The 24,618-nt window shown below is 38.1% G+C and overlaps 2 protein-coding genes across 2 annotated transcripts in view; one reads left to right on the top strand and one right to left on the bottom strand.

Moving 5' to 3' along the window:
• Positions 1-24,618, top strand: part of mapkapk3 (MAPK activated protein kinase 3) — a 206,374-nt gene that overhangs the window by 57,881 nt on the left and 123,875 nt on the right. The gene's annotated exons all lie outside the window — the stretch shown is intronic.
• Positions 11,136-24,319, bottom strand: zmat3 (zinc finger, matrin-type 3; the record flags this gene model as incomplete). The annotated part of the gene is made up of 6 exons (XM_079844223.1): positions 24,190-24,319; positions 17,334-17,683; positions 16,927-17,073; positions 14,397-14,563; positions 13,208-13,302; positions 11,136-11,344 (listed from the first exon to the last, which is right to left on the bottom strand). The coding sequence occupies exons 1-6, from the start codon at positions 24,305-24,307 to the stop codon at positions 11,136-11,138; spliced, it is 1,086 nt and encodes a 361-aa protein (XP_079700349.1). The 5' UTR covers positions 24,308-24,319.

Here is a 24,618-nt window from a genome sequence, read left to right as displayed (position 1 = left end):
GCAACTTTCACCGTGTCTACACCTGAAGCGAGCCAAGCACCCTAAAAAATGAAAGCAATCCTGTCTACATTAGATGCGGCGAGAGGCGACGCGACACAGCAAATTCCATAACTGATCAGAAATATAAACTGATCGCGCGTTATATTTCTGACGCACTTCAAGTAGCTCGGCGGGGGAGATTGATGAGGCGGACCGGGAAGATGCGGGGGACTTGGTTAAGTTTGTTTGCGCTTTATTTGGTAATATTTCAAATTAATATGAATAAAATAGTATCAGTTATAGATTTTTGCGCCCCTATGGATGAGTGGCGCCCCTAGCATTTGCCTATTCCGCCTATGCCACGGGCCGGCCCTGTCGGGATATAAGAATATACTGTAAGTTTCAGAGCTGAAAACTTGCTTGTTAGTCAAAGAAAAGCTTTTATTGACACCAGGCCCAGAAAACACTCAATTTCAGAATATGTCGACCCTTGACGTCATCGTATGCTGAAACGCCGCCTCTACAGATTAATAAGTACGCCTGATTCTGTAGCCACGCCCACCGACTCGTGGAGCTAAACGGATCGCGCTACCAGGCAATAAACATGCCGAAGATAGCAAGATATTGCGCTGTGCCTGGTTGTGGAAGAACAAAGTCGCTGCATAAGCTTCCTTCGGATTCTAATATTGGAAATGTGTGGTTGAGCTTTATTTTTAATGAATATCTCACGTGGGGAAGACATTGCACATATGTTAATTTAACCACGGATTCGTTTCTAAACAAGAGACTGGATTTGCAGACAGGATGAGATTACATGAATGAATGAAGCAACACAGTAGTGTGAGTAAAAAATGTTTTTATATATGATATTATTGCATTGTTACAGATCAAATACAATGTTACCAGGGGTAAAGTGGGCCGGAACTGCATTCCGGCAGTTTATAAATTAATAAATAAATAGATCCAGCAGTCGCGAGAGCAGCTGGATCGCCTCACGCAAACCTCTTTTAAAAAAAAAAAAAAAACTCCTTATGGTGGTATATTCAAAAGTTGTTGCTGTTTCTGAAAACCTGTTTGCTTTGACCTCATATCTGGAGTTAAAGGGTTAGTTCACCCAAAAATGAAAATTCTGTCATTAATTACTTACCCTCATGTCGTTCGACACCCGTCAGACCTCCATTCATTTTCGGAACAGAAATTAAGATATTTTAGTTGAAATCTGATTGCTCTGAAAGGCCTCCATTGGCACAATGGTACACTACACTCTCAAGACCCTTAAAAGGTACTAAAGACGTCGTTACAAAGTCCATCTCACTACAGTGGTTCTAAAATACCTTTATGAATCGGCGACAATAGTTTTTGTGCGCAAAAAAGCCCTAAATAACGACTTACATAGTGATGACGATTTCAAAACAAAGCATCATGAAGCTTCGAAGCGTTATGAATCACTGAGCCGAATGATGATTCGGATCGCGTGTCAAACCGCCAAACTGCTGAAATTTGGCGATTCAAACCGCTGAATCGACTCAGTGATTCATAACGCTTCGAAGCTTCATGATGCTTTGTTTTGAAATCGTCATCACTATGTAAGACGTTATTTAGGGCTTTTTTGCGCACAAAAACTATTGTCGCCGATTCATAAAGTTATTTTAGAACCACTGTAGTGAGATGGACTTTGTAACGACGTCTTTAGTACCTTTTAAGGGTCTTGAGAGTGAACCGTGCCATTGTGCCAATGGAGGACTTTCAGAGCCATCAGATTTCAACTAAAATATCTTCATTTCTGTTCCGAAGATGAACGGAGGTCTGACGGGTGTCGAACGACATGAGGGTAAGTAATTAATGACAGAATTTTCATTTTTGGGTGAACTAACCCTTTAATGCATTTATGCTGTTAATATGTTGCAGCCTGGGGTATTTATATATAGGCCTACTTAGTATTAAAATTGAATATTGAATAAATTGAAATTGAATTTAAAAAAAAAACTAATTATTTCTGTGGTAGAAAACGGTGTGGCACCAAGATCGGCTACTATGGGGACCCTTGGGTTTGTTATAACCCCAGGGCCCTACGTGTTCTTAATTCGGGTTTTTAATCATTTTTATACTTCCCATTTTTATGTTTGAATTTACATTGTGAAAAACAAGGTTGTGTCGCGTATTATTTTAACATAGTATCATCATCATATCAGTGTAGATGTATGGACCCAAAACAAAACCATTAAAATATAAAGTAAATAAGTATTGTGATACTTGGGGCCACAGTGACACTCTTGTCCCAAAAAGTATTGCTATACCACAATACCCAATATGTTGTCCCACGGTGAGTCTTTCCCTGTTGCACCTACACAAAATTTTAGGGTTCCCCCACCTGCCAATTCCCACTTTAACCACTGAATGTTACATTGAGTACATGTCTTCTAACTAAACATAACTTACCACTGTCACAGGGCTCGCAAAGCCCAACGTCCCGGCTATGTGTTTTCCAGACGGGCTACCAATACGTATAATCTTAAATAGTGAAATAACATTCCTTTCTTGGTGTGCGTTGTTCACTCTCTTGACTTGATATTTGAAGGAAAAATACAGCCGAAGCTCATTAAATATGCAAAGCTTATCCAATCATAGCAGTGGGTGTTTACTTCCAAGTCTTCAGTGCGGCACGCCCATAAAAACCGAACGTGTCTTGAGAGAGGCTCAAAACCAGGGCAGTAAATAGCCTATTATTTATTCATTATGATGTTTTTGAATGTAAAAACCACGCGAACGTCACAAGTAGACCTCAGACAACAGTATAAAAAAATGTAAAAAGCCAGTTCATGACACCTTTAAAGTCTCTTATGCTCTGTGAATGAGATTTCACCAAGTACAACATGTTCCTGAATCAACATCCTTGTGGATCCTGGAACAACATTCCAATTGGATTTGAGGGATAGGTTTATAGTTAATGTCTACATACAAGGGTTAGGAGCTTCAACTGCATTTTTATTCACCTATCATTTCCCTCTGATTTTAGGGATAAGTTATGAGTAGGGTCAGGACTATGCTTTTGGACGGGAATGTTGTTCCAGGATCAACAAAAGATGTTGATCCAGAAACACGTCTTACTTTATGACAGGTGAAGTGAAGTATCTCTTCATCACAGCACCTGTTAGTGGGTGGGATATATTAGGTGAACATTTTGTCCTCAAAGTCGATGTGTTAGAAGCAGGAAAAATGGGCAAGCGTAAGGATTTGAGCGAAGGGCCAAATTGTGATGGCTAGACGACTGGGTCAGAGCATCTCCAAAACTGCAGCTCTTGTAGGGTATTCTTGGTCTGCAGTGGTCAGTATCTATCAAAAGTGGTCCAAGGAAGGAACAGTCACAGAGGTGAACCGACGACAGGGTCATGGGCGGCCAAAGTAGTTCACCCTTTCATGGAAACGGTATTCCCTGGTGGCTGTGGCTCTTTCAGCAGATAATGCGCCACCACAAAGCAAAAAAATTTTGAGGAGCACAACAACGAGTTTGAGGCGTTGACTTGGCCTCCAAATTCCCCAGATCTCAATCCAATCAAGCATCTGTGGGATGTGCTGAACAAACAAGTCAGATCCATGGACAGGACATAATGTTATGCCTGATCGGTGTAGTTCATAACATCATAATAAACATCATATACATAATTCACCCGCTATGTTATACAGGCTTTCTGGCTTTCACAATCTTTTATATCAACGGCTTTCACAATCTTTCACAATCTTTCACAATCTTTTATATCAACGGAAAAATATACCTGGATAACCTGGTTTCTCTTGAGACTCCCCTACTTCACAGCATAATTAATGATATGTTAATTGACCTGACTGGTTACAGTTTGTTACAGAAACACCAGCGATTTCAAACCTGTCTTTGGTTCACTGCCGTTTGAGGGAGAAAATACTCAGCAATGGTGTTGACTTATGACTTTTCACATGGTTTGTCTTAAAGCATATTAAAAACACCACATTGTCATATAAACAACATTAAAAACTTTTCACCACAGGGGGTCTTTAAAAACGAAGCACATTAGCTTTAACTGTTGTGAAAGAACTGACAACAGTGATCATGAAGAAGCAACACTTTCATTAGAATCAAAGCCCAGCACATCTGTTTCTCTCAGCTGATGCCACTGGAATTCCCAGCCTTACTGTTCCCTGTTTCCAGCTGTCATTTCTCCCGCAGGGCCTCAGCCATGCAGTCCATAAAAAACAGGACACAAGTTTGTCAGTTGACTTGGCCCTGTACAATGCATCCCACTCATTTCAGCGTGACTGCAATGCACAGACTTATGGGTGGGGTGAGCAAACAGACAGGGTGCCTAAGAATGCCATTATTCGAGAGGAGAAAACGTGTTGTGTTGAAACAAAACATTGGAGTGAAGGATGGGTCATGAGAGCTCGTTTGATGATAAGTCATATTTCGATTTGCCTTTCAAATGGCAATGGTTACAAAGCCGCAAAAATAATAGTTGAATGTAAGGCGAGGTTGTATGGCTTTGGTTATGCAAAATGATATGCCACACATCATAAAACTATCTTTTAACGTTTAAAAGCCATGGTTAAATAGAAAAATATGCAAATTTCTGAAACATGCACAATTCAGTATGCAAATAGATATAGTAAAAGAGACCAATTGTAATTAGTATGCAAATATTATAATGACATCATTGTTGTTGGATTCATGCGGAACATTCTAGCAATGCAAGTCAATGGAATATGCTTTAATCTTATTTTTTTCAAAAGTACAATGTTTACAAAATATATACAAAACATATTTTGGTAACACTGTAGTTTAGGATCTAATTCTTACTATTAACTAGTTGCTTATTAGAATGCATATATAGGATATTGGCTGTTTATTAGTACTTATAAAGCACATATTTATGCCTTATTCTGTCCATATTCTACATCCGTTGTTCCTACCCAACAACTACCTTACTATCTATAAATAAGCAGTAATTAGGATTTTATTGAGGCAAAGGTCATAGCTAATAGTTGGTAATTGTGAGAATTGGACCCTAATCGAAGTTTGACCCGTATTCTAATAATAACAATTGTTTTGATTATTATTAAAGGGTTAGTTCACCCAAAAATGAAAATAATGTCATTTATTCCTCACCTTCATGCCGCTCCACACACCTAAGGCCTGAACACAAATGAAGATATTTTTGTTGAAATCCGATGGCTCAGTGAGGCCTCCAGGGAGCAAAGCAATTTACACTCTCAACATCCGTTAATGTACTAAAAACATATTTAAATCAGTCCATGTGAGTACAGTGGTTCAATATTAATATTATAAAGCGACGATAATATTTTTGGTGCGCCAAAAAAAACTAAATAACGACTTTATAGTGATAACCAATTTCAAAACACTGCTTCATGAAGCTTCGGAGTGTATCGAATCAGCGAGTCGATTCAGTGGTTCGGAGCGCCAAAGCCACTTGATTTCAGCAGTTTGGCGGTTTGACACGCGATCCGAATCATGAATCGACTCGCTGATTCGATACACTCTAAAGCTTCATGAAGCAGTGTTTTGAAATCGGTTATCACTATATAAGTCGTTATTTAATATTATCATCGCTTTATACTATTAATATTGAACCACTGTACTCACATGGATCGATTTAAATATGTTTTTAGTACACTGATGGATCTTGAAAGTGTAAATTGCTTTCCTCCCTACCTGAGCTTTCAGATTTCAACAAAAATATCTTCATTTGTTTTCCGAAGATGAACGAAAGTCTTACGGGTGTGGAACGGCATGAGGGTGAGGAATAAATGACATTATTTTCAATTTTGGGGGAACCCTTTAATGCCATTATATTAATGCCAATTTTTGGTAACACTTTAGTTTAGGGTCCAATTCTCACTATGAGCTATATTGCTTATTAGCATGCATATTACTAGAATATTGTCTGTGTATTAGAACTTATAAAGCACATTAATGCCTTATTTTGCTTGACCATATTCTACATCCCTTAATCCTCTAAACTTAACAACTACCTTACTAACTACTAATAAGCAATTGTTTATTGAGGCATGGACAATAATCTAAAATGTTTAAAAGTTTTTTTTAATCTAAATTATTGCACATTTATTTTCATTCTTTTTTTGATGCCATTTATCGGCATTGATTTCAATATCAATACAGTGCCTTGAAACATCTATATAAAAAAGCCAGTTTCATGGACCCACATCCAGCCAGGGCATGGCTGAAATTTCTATGAGAAAGAAAAATATTAAAAACATAAGATTTGTCCATCAATTCGAGTATAAACAAACACACAAAGTATGCTGACCATTTTATAATGAAATATTTTATTAATACATTATATTGCGTTCAAAATTAAAGAGTCCCACGACTCTTTACAATAAAGTTAAAATGTTCTTTCATCTGCACTGTACATTCAAGACATTGAACCACTGTTTAATAAATCTTGAGGGGAAAAAAGGAAAAGGTTAGATACATATCATCACATCATCTGTATTGCACTCAGACCGGTAACGGGCATGAAAAGGCAACCATTATATAAGAAGATGTCTTCAAAAGGCACTGCAGCTAGATTTTATTTTGATGCACCTCAAAATAAAATGTGTCTGCTAGTCCTTTAAAAAACATTAATACGACTCGATATGAACAACAACAAAAACAAAACCCAGTGTAAATTAAAACAGAGGTATTAGAATAAATCGTGATTGGCTTGAAGGGAATGGACTGTGTGGATTCTCCATTGGGGGAGAACCTCGTGTCCCTGCTGGCGTCCTTTGGGAAGGTCCGTTTCCAGGGTCAAAACTTCCTGACTGCACAAAACACAAAACAGGATATGGCTTGCCTCTGGTGAATCTCTGAGAGAAAATACAATGACTGCCAGTAGAGAACACCAGCACAGTTGTACAGCTGTAGTGCTCGTGCGGATAATGCAGGTTCTAGTCTGACTTGCAACATGTTCTGATCCCATTCTCTCTCTCTTGCCTTTCTTTTATCCACTGCAAGTGGCAACACCACAAAATCAGTTTTTACCATCAAATTGATGATAAGTGGTGCATATTATGAATGAATCGTTAAATTGTCATTTAACATGTTTAAAATGCAAAGTGATCTTTTTTATATCAATATATACATATAAAAACAAATCACCACATTTATATAAAAAGAGCTCGACATAAATGTTCAGCACTTGAATACACAAAACATTAGTCGTTATGCAGGACTGCAAGTCCCTCCTACTGGAAACATATTCAAAGCAGAACAACATGAAATGTTCAACATCACAGTTGAGTAGGCTTTATACTCCGAGGCACATTTAAGATGTCTTCAAGGCTCCACTGAGTCCATTCGTCCGACAAGCTCTCCCATAAGTCCCCTGTGATGATTCCCACTGTAAACATTTGATTTGAATGAAAGCAGACGTCTGTGTAATAATATATAGCATGTCATGAACTTATCATCACAATACAGTCTTTTCCATTTCTTAGCAAGTGCAATTCAGTTCTGAAATGGTCCTTTTCTTGCAGTGAAATCGTCCTCTTAATATGTACAAGCAGCAATAATTTCATGCAGAACTAATACTAAATCAGAGAAGTATTACAATTGCAAACATTTAGTGACGATGGACTGCAATTCTGAAAAGTGATAGCTTATTTATGGAACTATTGAGAGCAAACTGGGTCACTTCTTCTGTTTATAATATTGTAAATGTCTTTGATAAAATATTTATAGCATTTTAAGTGATAAAATAGGGGAAGGGGAATGTTTATGCAAGTAAAAGCATGCATCCATGAACAAAAAACATGAAGCATGTAACATTTTTAAAGTCACCACAAAATCAGAATGGACAATTCTTATTTTTTTTATGCGGAGTATTGTAGTATTTAATATAAATGATTTATATGTGCACAAAAAATTCATGTTCTATGTAATCTTTAATCTAAATAACTTCTCCGCCTTGCAGCCACATCTCTTTTCTTCTCTGATGACATGTTTACTGACTCGAGGGCGGGGCGACCTGTCACTCACACAAAATCGACTAATGGCAAACCACACTGTAAACCCGAATAAGTTGGCAAAACTCAAAAAAATGTGAGGTAATCAGTTACAAAATTTAAAGTTTAAGTAAGGAGTACTTGCAGATTTTTATTTTGTAAATTCATACATTTAACTTAAAATGATCATGTAATCTCAACTTAAATATTTTTAGTAGTGGAAACTAGTCTAGCTTTAACTAGCTTAACTTTGATAGCATTAGCATAACACTTGTTGAATGAGTACAGCAATAAAAAAACATTTAACATACTGTACACTCACCTAAAGGAATATTAGGAACACCTGTTCAATTTCTCATTAATGCAATTATCTAATCAACCAATCACATGGCAGTTGCTTCAATGCATTTAGGGGTGTGGTCCTGGTCAAGACAATCTCCTGAACTCCAAACTGAATGTCAGAATGGGAAAGAAAGGTGATTTAAGCAATTTTGAGCGTGGCATGGTTGTTGGTGCCAGACGAGCCGGTCTGAGTATTTCACAATCTGCTCAGTTACTGGGATTTTCACGCACAACCATTTCTAGGGTTTACAAAGAATGGTGTGAAAAGGGAAAACATCCAGTATGCGGCAGTCCTGTGGGCGAAAATGCCTTGTTGATGCTAGAGGTCAGAGGAGAATGGGCCGACTGATTCAAGCTGATAGAAGAGCATAATAGATAGAAGAGCTGATAGAAGAGCAACTGTGACTGAAATAACCACTCGTTACAACCGAGGTATGTAGCAAAGCATTTGTGAAGCCACAACACGCACAACCTTGAGGCGGATGGGCTACAACAGCAGAAGACCCCACCGGGTACCACTCATCTCCACTGCAAATAGGAAAAAGAGGCTACAATTTGCACAAGCTCACCAAAATTGGACAGTTGAAGACCGGAAAAATGTTGCCTGGTCTGATGAGTCTCGATTTCTGTTGAGACATTCAGATGGTAGAGTCAGAATTTGGCGTAAACAGAATGAGAACATGGATCCATCATGCCTTGTTACCACTGTGCAGGCTGGTGGTGGTGGTGTAATGGTGTGGGGGATTTTTTCTTGGCACACCTTAGGGCCCTTAGTGCCAATTGGGCATCGTTTAAATGCCACGGCCTACCTGAGCATTGTTTCTGACCATGTCCATCCCTTTATGAACACTATGTACCCGTCCTCTGATGGCTACTTCCAGCAGGATAATGCACCATGTCACAAAGCTCGAATCATTTCAAATTGGTTTCTTGAACATGACAATGAGTTCACTGTACTAAAATGGCCCCCACAGTCACCAGATCTCAACCCAATAGAGCATCTTTGGGATGTGGTGGAACGGGAGCTTCATGCCCTGGATGTGCATCCCACAAATCTCCATCAACTGCAAGATGCTATCCTATCAATATGGGCCAACATTTCTAAAGAATGCTTTCAGCACCTTGTTGAATCAATGCCACGTAGAATTAAGGCAGTTCTGAAGGCGAAAGGGGGTCAAACACAGTATTAGTATGGTGTTCCTAATAATCCTTTAGGTGAGTGTATATCTGTTCTCAAACTAAGCTCATGCTCCACTCGTCACCATGATGGTATCCCTACAAAAAACAACAACAACAACAACATAATGAAGCTCTTCTAAACTAGTATAACTAGTACTAAACACTACTAAATATTTCAATTAACATTAATCTTGCACCAAAAACATTATAAAACGCTTAATTTGAGCATTTACTCTCCATTTTGAGTGTCATGGCAAAGCATGCTGGGAAATAGAAACCCCAGCCCAGTTTTAGTTAAATTTAAGTTAGTGTAAATTAAAAGAATCAAGTTCATAAAACTCAAAACAGTGCAATAATTCAGGTTACTTAAAATGTGTCAGTTTTGTGAACTCAAAAGAAAAAGAAAGTTCTAAAAACTCATAAAAGTTCATTTGATTGAACTAATTTGTTTAATTTAACTCAAACCAATTCATTATTTTGAGCGTTAGGGTTTACAGTGCATCCAATCAAAAAAGTCACGCTCCACCCCTGATTTTTTTCGGATATACATCACACTAGAGAAGAAAAGACTATCGCTACTTCTGTTTCATGGTGACTTTAAGAGCTCCTATCATGTTTTCCTCACTCAATATTGGTGGCAAAATCATATAGGTTTTAATTCATACTGATATAAAGCTAAGGGGTTCATTGGTTATTTCTTTCGGATAAGCTTTGGTAGGCCAACTTGAAAACTACCAAGTCAGAGGGTTGTGAGGTAGGGGCACAGACCTTATTAAAAATAGCCATGTTTTCCATTTCTCCCTTTAGTGTAGGGAGAGATTCCTTGGGGATAATCCAAGATGAAAATAAACAACAATCACCCAAATAATTTCACACGGAAGCAAGCTAGTTAACAACATCAGGTGTACACCCCAAAACAGACCAAATGATGTTCATCCGATTGAAAATCTCCCACTACATCTAGTTAACATGTGCAAAGCCAGACGGGGGTAGATCTATTGTCATCGCTTTCATAGTACATTCAGCAGGCACGCCGGAGACCCGCGGTGTGGATTCTCCCGGTAATGCAGTCTCTAAACTGAACGTGTGCGTTCTGTAGCTCCTGAAGAAACACAGTGAATCTACGGCTCAGGGTGAGTAGGTTTGCCACTTCTGTTTGTTTAGGAAACTGATTGCTGTTAGACTTGTCCCTTATTGAGGCATCAAAAAATAGCTGAGAAAACTAAATCATTTTAGTAATTATAAGTAAATAAATTATTAAAAAAAAATGATAGACATGTACATAAGTCTACATTGAAAGTATCTAATCCACAACACTGCTCATAAGAATTTACTACTTTCATGCTAATTAGAAATAATAATTATTTACCAGTTGATCTGTGGCATTTCAAACTTTAGATATTACTTATTAAATAAAGCTTCCTCAAACGTTTAATGCCACCATTAATGGTCCTCTCAGTCTGGCACAAAAGCAACTTTTGCTCTGCAGTGTGCGAATTTAAGCTCATAAATTGCTTCTAGAATAACAAAAACGTATTTTAAAAATGTCATATCCTATTTTAAAACAGCAGTGGCTACTTTGCAGAATTGCACGATTATTTCCTCAGGATCTGGGAATCACTAATTGGATCCTCTTAAGTGTATCCCAGATTTTCCATCTCACTACGGTAGCGTTGCTCGGACACTCGGCTTTTGTGCTGCTTGCTCTCCAGGTGAAGACGAAACTCGGCTTCCTCGCTGGCACCCGAGTTACACATTGAGCAGTAGAACTGCCCGCTGGGTGTGACGCACATCGCAAGGTCTCGTGGGATACGCTGCCTCGGCCGTGGGTTGTAGTAAGGGCCTGAAGCAGCAGAGAAAATGTGTCAGTTCATGTGAATAAATGAAGCGTCAAATAAATGCCTTCAGGGATTATGTGCGAATGTTCACGTTTATACTGCCTTTCAAAAAACAAGCAATGTTTTTTTTTTAAATAATACTTTTATTCAGATGAAATGCACTAAATTGATCAAAAGTGACAGTAAAGGCTGTTACAAAAGATTTATTTTTCAAATAAATGCTGTTTTTTGAACTGTATATTAATCAAAGAATCCTAAACAATGTTTCCACAAAAAGCAGCACAATTGTTTTCAGCATTGATAATAATAAGAAATGTTTCTTAACCTGTTATCTGTCACTGGCCCACCGGTGGGCCTATTTGTCACTGCATGTTTAAAACAATTATATCCTATATTTATCCTGATCTAATGTTGACAAACTATATATCATTCGAAAGCCTACGAACTCAATATTCATCCTGTGAAAACCGTTTTGAAATCGGACCTTGCATTACCATGGAAATGGTACCCTAAATTCTTCTAGCAGGCTCCTCCCCTAGTGGGCGTCGTCATGTTTCATATGACAACATTTATTTGAACTACTTTATAATAAAAACCTTTTCTAATCTTGACAAAACACATATTGTCAGAAAAGTCTGAGTGTCACGGTTCTATATATGCCAACTGTTTTGTGATATTTGGACAAAAATATATACATTTGTTACAGGAGAATGCATAAAAACACCCGGTGACTATTTGTGGTACAGCTCCTAAACAAAAACAATTTTACAATTCAATTTTTGTGATATCAACTTCAAATTTGGAACACAAATTCGTTAGACATATGGCTTTGATTTGATAGTAATTTTAGAGTACAAATAATTTTGTAACATATATATTTTAAATAAAATATTTAGTATAGTACATTTGATTTAGAGTAAATTTAAACTTTTATAACTTTTTCATACTTTCATTTGAAGTGATTTCACTTGAGCAATAATCTGCTGACTGTCTTCTTTAAAATGAGACCAAACTTATGTCTATATTCCAAAGCATTCTTGAATTGCAACCATTTAAGTTTGGATAGTGCATTTCTAATGTATATTTTCAAAAAAAAAGGGGGGGGGGGGGGGTGACAGTTAACGGATTGCACCAAATCAGCATATTAGAATGATTTCTGAAGGATCATGTGACACTGAAGACTGGAGTAATAATGCTGAAATTTCAGCTTTGCATCACAGGAATAAATTACATTTAAAAAAATGGCAAAAAAATAGAAAACATATACTATGTTAACATTACCATTAAATACATGCAAACCCAGCTTTGTGCCAATCAGAATTGAAATGAGAATGCTTTATAAATTCCAATTCACTTCCTGAATTTGCATTTTGAGGTAAACAGGATGCAAATTGTAGAATTTGAATTTAAGTAAGTAGAATTTAGGACGCTTAAATCATATGCAAATGCTAACTGCTTAAACCTGGGTAGTGTGGCTATTGAATGCTATGCTGTGTGTTTTGGTGCGTATGTGAGGACAGGACCGCGGGGCAATGGGGGCATGTGTGTGATTGAGGTCTGCCATCGTGTGGGTGACGTTCGTGAGCCCAGGCTGACGTGGGGTGGAGTATCGGCTTACATAGACCAAAGCATTGGCATCCGGCCTGCATTTAGCGAGACTAGCGCATTGCGCTACATTAGCACAGGCTGGCAAACTAGCACGCGCAGCTGCCAAGCACTCTGCTGCCAAAGCAGTGATCACAAATGGAGGTTTTGCACCACGGCCTTGGACCACTGAGCAGAAAACCGAACCCACGGGACAGATCACACGATGACAAAAATCTGTCTCTCTTAAACTATTTGTTGATGTAAATGTGTGTAGACAGTACCTGGCATGGCAGTGTTGATATGAGCCCTGCGGTTCTTCATTAACCTGTACTCGTACCCTTCTTTCCGGGGCCGTCTCTGAGTGTCGGATAAGTCTCTGCGAAAAATACAATATAACAATATTGTTATAACAATATTTGTGTACAAAATGTTTACAAAGACATATGGAAAATGCTACACAAAGACTGTTGCGGATTAATCATTGAATCATAGTTTTGAATCAGTTCATTCAAACGGACAGTTTGAGCTGATTCATGGAAATTAATCAAACTGAAATATCAGAGACGATATTAAAACACTCATATTCACAAGTAACAAGGCAAGATCAGTTTGTGAAATGTTTGAAATGACAAAAAATACTATTATTATAAATAATAATACTAGTAAATAATTTCAAATAATAGGCCTATTCATTTTAAGACACACTCAAAAATAATATACAAATATTTTAGTAGTCAAATAAAAGTTATCATTTAAATCCAATAATAAATAATTTATAACAATATGAACTTAATGACACACTCAAATAAAAATAATATACAAATATTTTAGTAGTCGAATAAAAGTTATAATTTAAAACCAGGCAAAATCACTGTGAATATATAGACCTACTAGTATTGCTACTTTCTACTTTTATCAATAACTAAGCTAATTTGTTTTGTTTTGAATAATAGGATCCAACCCTAGCTTAGCTAGTCATAGACATGTTTGCTCAGATAGCATCAGACGTTTGGAGTGCAGCAGGATGTATCTTCCTGGGTTTGTTATCAGGACCGCCCAACTTTGGCCACAGTGAATGAGTGCCTCACTTATCAATGCAAAAACAGCCTGAAGATAAAGCTACCAGGAAAACCCTTTTCTCCATGCAAAACGTCCTACTAGCTAGTTGATACATGATTTGTACAAGGTTTTTCTTTTCATCAATATTCCTATGGCTGTATGAAGATGTATATCCTAGATATATTTTAACTTTCATGCCACCTACCCATAAACCCCTGGGAGCAACAAAAGGGGCCATGACCCCGCCGTTTTTCATCTGACATCACCTCCTATAGTCGAATCTTGCGGGACAAACTGTATAACTGATGTCTCTCAATACAAAAAATGCTTCACACCGCCCACAAATATGGAAGGATTTTCCGTGTATAACAGTTGTTTTTATCTTGGAGTGTGTGGGTGTGACAGACTCACAAGGACGTGGCGTTCTGCTGTGCCTCAGCCAGCCGCAGTCTTTTGGCGTGGTTTTTGCCCTGATAGTGCGCCTGGGCCACAGCGGGGGAGCTGAAGGAAGCGTCACACAGCTTGCAGTAGTCGTTTTCCGTGGCCAGTATGACTCTGCTAGCGCCCTTAGAAAGTGGCTGCAGACGGGACAATGACAGGAGAGCTTTTAGAAAGAGTAGAGCGACGAAAGGTGTGCGTCCACAGAGACGTCTCTGATTACTATCACACTGGGCTTAGTGAATGGATGCTTGCAGAGTGACACCGCATGATCAAACTGCACTTAAAGATATACCCAGATAGGGCTGGACGGTAAAGCTTAAAAATATATCTTGATCATTTTTAGATGTTTAGCTTTTTGATTATAGTTCCTATATGTAGGCCTATATATAGTATATCACTATACTATATAGGCTATAGGTCTTTTTTTTTTTAGGCCTAATCATTTTATTCAGCAAGGACACATTAAATTGATCAAAAGTGACTGTAAAGATTTCTAATGTTACAAAAGCTCTCTGTCTGATAAATGTCGTTCTTTTGAACATCTACTCATAAAGAAACCAAGTATCACAGTTTCCATTAAAACAATTAAGCAGCACAACTGTTTTCAACATTGATAATAATCATAAATGTTTCTTGAGAAGCAAATCAGCATATTAGAATGATTTCTAAAGGATCATGAAGACTAGAGTAATGATACTGAAAATTCAGCTTTGCATCACAGGAATAAATTACATTTTAAAATATATTAAAATTGAAAACACTATACTGTGTAATAATATTTCTGTGTATACCGTGTAATAATATTTCACAGTATTACAGTTTTTACTGTATTTTTGATCAAATAAATGCAGCCTTGGTGAGCATAGGACACACATTTAAAAAAAATATTTAAAAAACCTAACCAACCCAAATGGGAAGACCAAATGAATTGAATTAATTCACTAAAATGGACAATTTGAATTTCATGGAAATTATCGAATTTACTAACTGGTGGTGATAATGTCAGTGATGAAAATCTCCCTCTTGCTGCCATTTGACAGACAAACAGGTAATTCTGCCCCAAATTTCAAGTAGATATAGCTGTAGTCTTGGAGAACTCCAAAACGGGTGTGAATTCAAAAAGTGGGCGGTACCTCAAAAAAGGGGTGGGGTCTCCACACATGCTGGCTTCACGTGTCATCATAAATGCTAGTTTCATAGTAAAAAAAATAGACATGAATGTCATCTCAAGTCATAAGTGCAATGAACTCATAAACACAACTTCAGATGTGGGTAGTAGGAAATGTTTTAAACAGCATTAAACACTTTCGCTTCCGCCAAATGTTGAATTTCATTTCAAAATAAAAGTTTGTAAATTAAACACAATTTCTCTTTGAAAGAGGAATTGATCTGACATGAAATTTAGGCATATGTTAAAGTTACAAAACATGCAATCTAAATACATATGCCTTAATAAATAAATAGATATTTATTTATTATTGAGATATAGCCATTATCTGATTGAACGTCATCTTTGGGGGGCGATAACCATTGATATACATAATGAAGGCTAGATGTCTTATGGCGGAGTCTCTAACGTCATCACCGGCGGCCATCTTGTTACAGGCAAGCTTTCTGGCGGGCTCTGTGGTACCTGATGTAAGGTGAGTGATCTGCACGAACACAAATACTCTTATCTCGCTGAAATCTTGACGGATATACAAATGGTTTAGTTTCTTACAAACGTTATTAACGTGGCTATAATTCTGGATGCTTGAACAAATTATGAATAATTATTCAAAAGTATGCAGTGCCATAACTACATCTCTGACGTTAATAACAAACCTAACAGTTTGAAAATCGGTAGAAAATTGAGCAAGTTATGGCTATTTAAAAAGTACATGCACCATTAAAACACAATGTTACGAGTGAGCGAGCTGACTGTGACAAGATGGCCGTCGACCTCCATTGGCCAGCAACGCGGACGAGACATCTAGCCTTTATTATGTATATCTATGGCAATAACGTCATGAGAGGGGGGTACCAAAGCTTGGGGCCGGTGGCGTTTAGATGGGGCCGAGGGGACCTCTTATACCCTTGAGTTTGAAGCTCCGGGTCCCCACACCTTCATCGAGATATAAGCGGGAATCCCCCATGACCATTGAATTCTTTAGGCTGTTGGGCGAAATTTGTGCTGAATCATGTGTCATCTGTTTGTCAATGGGAGGAAGCCACACCCCATTTTGGAGTACCCACCCTATTTGGAGATTTCCAGGCTGCAGCTATAACCTTCTCTCAAAATTAGTCCAGCCCAGTCGGGCGCTCCAAAAGTGTGCTAGTGGCATTTAAATGACTAGTAAATTGATGCACATTCACAAATGTTGCTTAGTTTTACATAGCTACCAAAATCATTGCAAATAAGTTGTAAAAAATAAATATATATCGTCCAGCCTTATTCCAAGACAGCCTGAAAAAACACACTTGTTCGGACAGAAATGCACCAGCTAAGAGTCATAAGCACCTGGCTGGCAGTTACATTTGCAGAATCTGTGGGTGGAGTGGCTGAGGGTTGCTGGGAAACAGGCTCTACTACCTCTAGTATTCGTATGGGAGGTGGCTGCTGGCTACCAGCATAAAAATTGCGCAGCTTCTTACTGTGGTTTTTCCCCTGTAGACAAAACAAAGGATGGATTACATGCTTTATAAAACCAATCATCTTAAGAAAAACATCTCACTGAAAGAAACCAAAATGAAAGTAAAAACTCCTTATTTTTAAGCATACAGTAAAACAATCACGACTAGCTATTATTTAGATATCGACATCGTGCAAACGAAAACCACTTTGTTGATAAACACAATGTGAATTAATTTACTATTCTCTTATCTTATTTTCATACCTCATGGACCACAACATGAGCTTTAGATTACCTGATAATGTGCCTGAGCCTGTTGGGCAGAGTTGAGAGTGACGTTACAAAGCTTACAGTACAAAGGCTTGCAAAGCTCTTCCAGGGTGGCTTCCTGGTCAGCGCCCACCGCCTGACCATCTTCGTCAGGGGGCTTTGGACTGAGGACAGGAGGTGCTGGGATGGGTGGGTTGGGCGGCATCTGGAGGTGAGGGGGCGGCTTTACGGCTAGAGGAGTGCAGTGTTGAAATTGCAAGGGGTCCGGCGTCATCATCACAGGTGGAGGTCTGAGGTTCTGAGTCGGGGTCATGGCCTGGAAGGGCTGAGGTGGCTGCTGACACATCAAACTAAGATGCGGCTTCAGAACTGGGTCTGGAATTGGAAAGCCAAATGACAAAATGTAGGTGTCAGAATGAGAACATACACTCTTCAAAATAAAGGCTCCTTTGCCATAGAACCCAAAAGAACCTTTCAGTGAACCGTTCTAAAAAGAACCATTTTATTCTAAATGTGTGGTAACATTAGTGAAATTTCAGCAAAATGTGGGCAGAAAAAGGTCCATTGTCAATAGCATAGATGTATGAGGCACTGTTCACACTGAAGCCACTTTCAAACCAAAAAGCTTTGTGTTGGTCAGCACAGTGAATTTGCATGGCCAACTTGAATAAAAGTGAATCTGCATAGGGAAGTTCCAGGACACCCTTAACCAGTGCCCTCCAACTGTCAGTCTGCGGTGAGCTATATGATGAGGAGGTGTGCTAAAGTCAAGCCACACCTTCTATTTTTTCTCATTAAATATTACATTTCACGTGGTCTTTAATAATCGAAATAACCTTTTGTGCAATGGAAAGGTTCCAATATTATAGGTTCTTCATGGAACCAAAGATGCCAAAAAACCCTTTTAAGAGATCCTCCTAATATCTCAGTTTGTTATCTTACACAGTACTGAGATTAAATGTAGAGAACAGCTTCTAAGGTGTTTCTTCTGAAAAAAGAGACTCCAGTACTCTTACATGTCTCTAGTTTCAAAAGAGACCTCAGTGTTTCAAACTGTGCTCAGATTTGCCAAGTCTGCACTAAAAAGTCAGATATTTAAATATTAATATTTATCCATCAAATTCTTACCAAAAATATGAGAGCTATAATGTCCACATTAAAGGTAGAGTAGGCAATTCTCTGAGAGGCTAGCAATAGCATGCTAGCTTTGAAAGCATAAGATTCCACCCTCCCTTCAGAGCGTCTCCAAAGCCACGCCTCCTTCAAAACACATCAATGCACACAGCCAGAGCAAACAAAAGCGTCACGAGAGACTGTGTTAAACTATGTCTCAAAGCACATAACATTACAATAATAATGAACATAAACAACTTAAAGAGCACAGACCTGTACCACCTGATTGCTGCAGATTCATTTCGCCATCGATAGTGTTGCCATTGAAATGCATACATTCGAGTCACAAAGCGCTCAATGTCCAACGTCACAGGTTCCCATCTCTTACAAATTACAGTAGTTATTACGTAAACACAGCATAAGCTCGTTGTTTTGGTTCAGGAGGAACTGTAATGGCTGCTGTCTCGGTTGCGGTGCTCTGTGACTGACGTCTGTCTAACTCTGCATAGCATAAAACGCGCTGATGACGCGATGTCTGCACGAGCAGGGTGCGCAGAGGTATGGAAATACATACATTGACAGGCAGTTAGGACATCGTCTCAATGCATTCGGACCGAATTTAATGATTGGACGAGAATGTTATGGACCTACACCTTCCACAGACGAGATATAGGGGAGTGCGGGGCACAACCTAACGCGGGGTTAGTTGTAACACGCTTGTTTTAACAATTTCCACACATGCCAGAATGACGAAACTTAGTGTATTTACTTAGCCTGGATGCCAGCCGAACTTAGCCCCGCCCACAACATTTGAGGTCGGCAGTTCGGTCTGGACTCGATCCATTGGGGAGCAACTATGCCCGAACAGAAGCTGTTCGGACCAATCAAATCGTCAGGGTGGGCTTTAGACGATGATGGACAGATGATAAACAGTAACGTAAGCATCCACGTCACCAAAGAGCGCTTGGGTTGAATTTGTTCTAATCCTAAACGGAGAACTTGTTCGTATATGCATTCACCTTCACTATTTCTCTCAGAAAAGATGATTGTGTTGGTAAGTAAACTCTGTGTATCCTTAAATTCTTTTTTACAACACTGGCAAACATCATTTACACTTACTTCTTCCAGCACGCGTGCACAGGGTTGCCAAGTTTTCACAACAAAACCCGCCCAATTGCAACTCAAAACAAGAACAAGCCAAAACAAGCCCAATAGCTTTCCGGGGGGGGGGGGGTGTTCTCCGGGAAAAAAAGGCGTTTGGGGGGTAAAATATGTGTTTTTTAAGCTGGGTTGCCTGGGTTCCTGGGTCTAAATATCACATAATTGGGGTCGCTTAAACCCGCGGACATGGAAAAACAACCCGCGGCACTTGGCAACACTGTGTGCAGTTGAGTTCTGTTGACATTTCACAACTAATGTTATGTGTCGCTCCGTTGCTCTGATTGGTTGTAGGTCTATCCAATTGAGGTCTTTCCTGGTTCGGTTGAAACACGCCCCATAATCACAGCCCAACGGAGCAGTATCAGACTCATATTCTGACTAGAATTGAATATGACAAAGCTAGTATTTACTAGGGCTGTCAAAAGATTCATCGCGATTAATCGCAAGTTTGTGTTTACATAATATATGTGTGTGTACTCTGTTAATTATTATTTATATATAAATACACACACAAGCATGTATATATTTAAGATTTTTTTTTATTTTTATATATAAAACATTTATATTTATATATATTATAGATTATATAAATGTATATACAGTATATACATGCAAATATTTCTTAAATATATACATGAATGTGTGTGTATTTATATATAAATAATAATTAACAGAGTACACACACATATATTATGTACACACAAACTTTTTGGATGCGATTAATCGCGATTAATCTTTTGACAGCCCTAGTATTTACTAGTCATATCAACATTATTTAGAGAAAAAAATAGCGCCAAAATTAAAAAAATCTCTGGAAGATATTACTGAACATGTATTAAACCATAGCAAAAGTAAATGTCTTATGTTTAGTTTTCATCTCTGTTTTTTGTGTTTATTTAAAATAAGACAAATCCGATAATATTTTAATCTTATATCTGTTATTTAACAGTTGAGATAGTTCTTTAATGCTGATCTAACAGCAGAATACACGAGCCGCGGTTTAAATCCCAGTTGCTCAGATGGGGTGTGTTGTAACACTGCGTTACAATGAGCCCCTATTAGAAATATGCCATTATATTCTATACTTTTATTCATTCTTATGAGAAACCATGAGAAAAGGGTGAATAATGACTGAGAGTAAATGTTCAGAAATTATTGATTATTATTATGTTTTGAACTATGCTGTATAGCTGTGTTTAGCTATGTGTTTGTTGTCAAACTCAAAAAGGAGTATATTTTTAATGATTAAAAAATGCCATTATTTTATTTTAAAAAGTTAATTGTATTTTGTTGACAAAATATTTTAGTTTGTCTTGGATATTTTTTTGATTATATCAGGTAACATTTTAAGCAGTCATTTGGTCATGTTACATTGTGCCCCACCACATGTTACAATGTACTCCACCTAAGGGGCACGTTGTCACATTTCACTTCCATTCTTTCGGGGTAAATGAAGAAAAAGGTATACAATGAAACAAAACCCACATAATTGTACTAGACATGTGTGCAATTAATGTGGGAAACAATAAATACTCTGAACCCCAAGTGGATTTACACAAACTGAGAAAGTCAAAAAGCGTTAGGTTGTGCCACGCTCTCCCCTACATATAAATATGATTGCGATCAGGATGTGAAGAGACTTTCAACCAGCATAACAAAAATTGTTCTGGAACAAATCACCTACCCTGCCTTTAATTTTGTAGCTCTATATTTTTATATATTTATCCTTGAGGTGCAGTCACACCCAAACCAAGCAGCCAGCGAATTTGAGTGACTAACTTGAACATGAGGGAAATTTGCATGGGGAACTTTTTCATACTCATGTGAAACTTCATATTAATTTGCCCACGATATTTCACCGAGCAGGAACTAAACGAGACTACACCTTTAGGACAAACATCCGATCATGAAACATAACATAAGACTCCTGTGCTACATACAACGGCGATGTAAAGGCCGCATACATACATTTTTAGTGCAGCAACAGATCCATTCTAATACAAGAGTGGATGTATATAAGTGGCATGTCTTGTGTATCACACTTTCTGTGGCATGAGTGAGTCTTTGCATGGCCTGCTGTAGATGTGATTAGGGCTGACTCCTGCCTCCTGAACTCAGCAAGTGTTTGGCGCTTTGGCAGAACTGAGGCCGGGCGAGTGGGGGGTTGGACAGTCAGCTGTTTTGTGGTTGTGTGATATTTCCAGTGTATCAGTTCTGACAGGATCATGACAACAATGATTCAGCCGACCAAAATAGACATAGGAATGCACCAAATGGTTCTGTTTCCGGTTGCCTGATGGTGTATTCATTAGAAAGGCACTTCTTGGAACTCTTAAATACCACACTGTTTATATCCTTAAATGGAGCTGTTACATTTATATTTCCATTTTCAATGTTTATTTTTAATGTAAATGTCCCCATGTCCTCAATTCTTTGGTCCAACACTGTCCCCAAACTATCACAATTGGTCGAGTCAAAAGTCAGATCGCTCAAACAAGCAGAACAACGTTTTTTTCCCCCAAGTGTACTTTTATGCTATAAAGTACTTCAGATAAACCTGTCCCTAAATGGCACATTGAAATTAAAATGGACAATTCCTACATTTTGATGGAACATTGCGCAGCAATTAGCAACAATGATCCAATCAATTCCCAATTGACAAAATCATGTCATGTCCTATATTTTTTTCTCATTTGAAAAGCCATTTCACGTTAATTAGGGAAGAAAATATGACCATAATTTCCGTTGCATGCCGACTTTAACTGTGATTGGCTGTTTTTATGTTGGTCATGCAGATTTTCCGGTCAAAGACACAGTTCCAGGCAAAAATAAGTTGCAAAGCTTGCAACTTGCTACACTGATAGTCAAAAGTCTGCTTATGAAAGACTAACCCATTTCTGCACAGCTTTTGCACACTTCCCCTTTAAAGTTAAAAGTTCACCAAAAAATTGTCATCACTTACTCACCCTCAAGTTGTTCCAAACCTGTATGAGTTTCTTTCTTCTGTTGAACACAAAATAATATATTTTAAAGAATGTTGGTAAACATTGACTTCCATAGTAGGAAAAAAAAATACAATGGACGTCAATGACTACCATCAACCTTCTGATCTGGTTATCAGCATCTTTAGTGTTCAACAGAAGAAATAAACCTATACAGGTTTGGAACAACATGATTTTGGTGAGTAAATGATGACAAAATTTTAATTTTTGGGTGAACTATCCCTTTAAATTCGATCATTTGCTATGTTTCAAAAATGAACATACCCTACTATTTCACATTCTTCTCCTTTTGACCTGAAAACAAACCTGATATCTCTTGGTCATCAGAGAATACAAGCCCAGAAATAGGTCTAAGTAGAACCTACAGTCCCTACTCAAGGTCATGGACACATACCTGCTTTCTCCATCCAGATTAAGTCCACTGTTTATTTAGCTTCAGTGCAAAGTTTAGTTGGAGCCCAGGAACAAACATCTGCTCTTTCATCAGGACTGAGATCAAATATTTTTAGATTTCGGGAGGATTGTTCTCGTTGGGCATCTATAATGCAAGGTATGCAGGGCACATGAGAAGGTAAAGTCGTACTATCACTTGATGCTGCAAGCAGGTTGTTTTACACCACACCGCTGCAAAACACTTCTAAGCTGTTCGTGCACTGTACAATTGTTCTTTGACAGCATCAATTATTGAGAGCAGAACAAATGCATGGTTGCTCTTTGTGTTTAATACACATTTTAAGTGTTTAAGATTTCATCCTTCTATTTTGGCATATGGATTTGATCAGAACTGTATGGTGTCTCACCATAAATAAGAGCCACACTTCAACCATGATTTGCACAGAACAGAGTGCAATTACATTGCAATAAATAAAAATGGAGCATTTTTATGCTCTGTATGATCAGTTAGATGTTCCATGAAACGACTGCCATGGAGTCTTCGTAAATAAAATCCACAGAAGTAACCTTGTGTTTTGTGAAGACATGGGCTGCAGATAGTGACGTTATGGACTCTTACTGGGACGTTTACAGCTGACCAGCGATAAGCCAAAAATCATCATTGATCTTGTATGTCCCTCCATATCAGCACAGTCATTGGATTTATATGTAAGCCAGACTTAAGTATCCCAAGTGTGACAATAAACCTGCACCCATTCTGTTCCTACGGTATATAAGGAATAAATAAATAATTAGTCCACTCAGTGTGTAAAGGAATATACTGAAAAAGCTTGCATGCATGGTTTTTGTTACTTATCTAATGCAAACACATAACATCCTCATAGAAAAGAAATAGTTACATAGAATACAAAAGGTGCACCTGAAGAATTGAAGTGAGATGTTAAATATGTTAGTCATGTACACAGTGTTCCATTATCATTTGATATGCAATGATCCCTTAACAATGCAGATATGGGATGTCCATTCTCAATCTGTCAGTGGTTAGGCTGACATCAAAACCTTTCTTCTGTTTAACCTTACCATTATTTAAAAATAACGAGCGGTCCCTAATAAACTCCTATTTTAAACCATTGCAGTAAGCAATTGTGATGCAGAGCATCACTTATAACGCAATGCATTGAAACCCATTTTGAAAACATTGTCTTTTCCTACCTGTCATCCGAGGGAAATAATGGCTGCAATCTCCATAATTTACAGGCTGAGAGCTGTAGATATTGCAATAGTCAGCACTTGAATAAAAAGCATCTCTGTTTTTTACATTCATCGCCATCTTCCCTGCATCCTTCCAAGCGCTCTCTGCTGCTCAACTTCTTCCAGCCAGACGTGCGCCGCATGCTTCAAACGTCCAACAGAGGGTAGTTTTTAATCACAAACGGTTTCAAAAACCCTAGAAATACGTAAAAACGCTCAATACATGAGATAGTGGGACATTTAAATTGTGCCATAGATACATTTGAAGAATGTATTCATATACATAATTGTAATTGCCGGAAATATGGTGCAATTTATATTAACCTCTCCCTCACCAGAGTTGGTACAGTCCATTTCCTATCGATGGGAGAATCTGATTGACGATTCAGC

This window comes from Gobio gobio (assembly GCF_949357685.1).
Source record: "Gobio gobio genome assembly, chromosome: 19".
Lineage (NCBI taxonomy): Eukaryota > Metazoa > Chordata > Actinopteri > Cypriniformes > Gobionidae > Gobio > Gobio gobio.
This window is presented reverse-complemented; position numbering and strand designations above follow the sequence as displayed.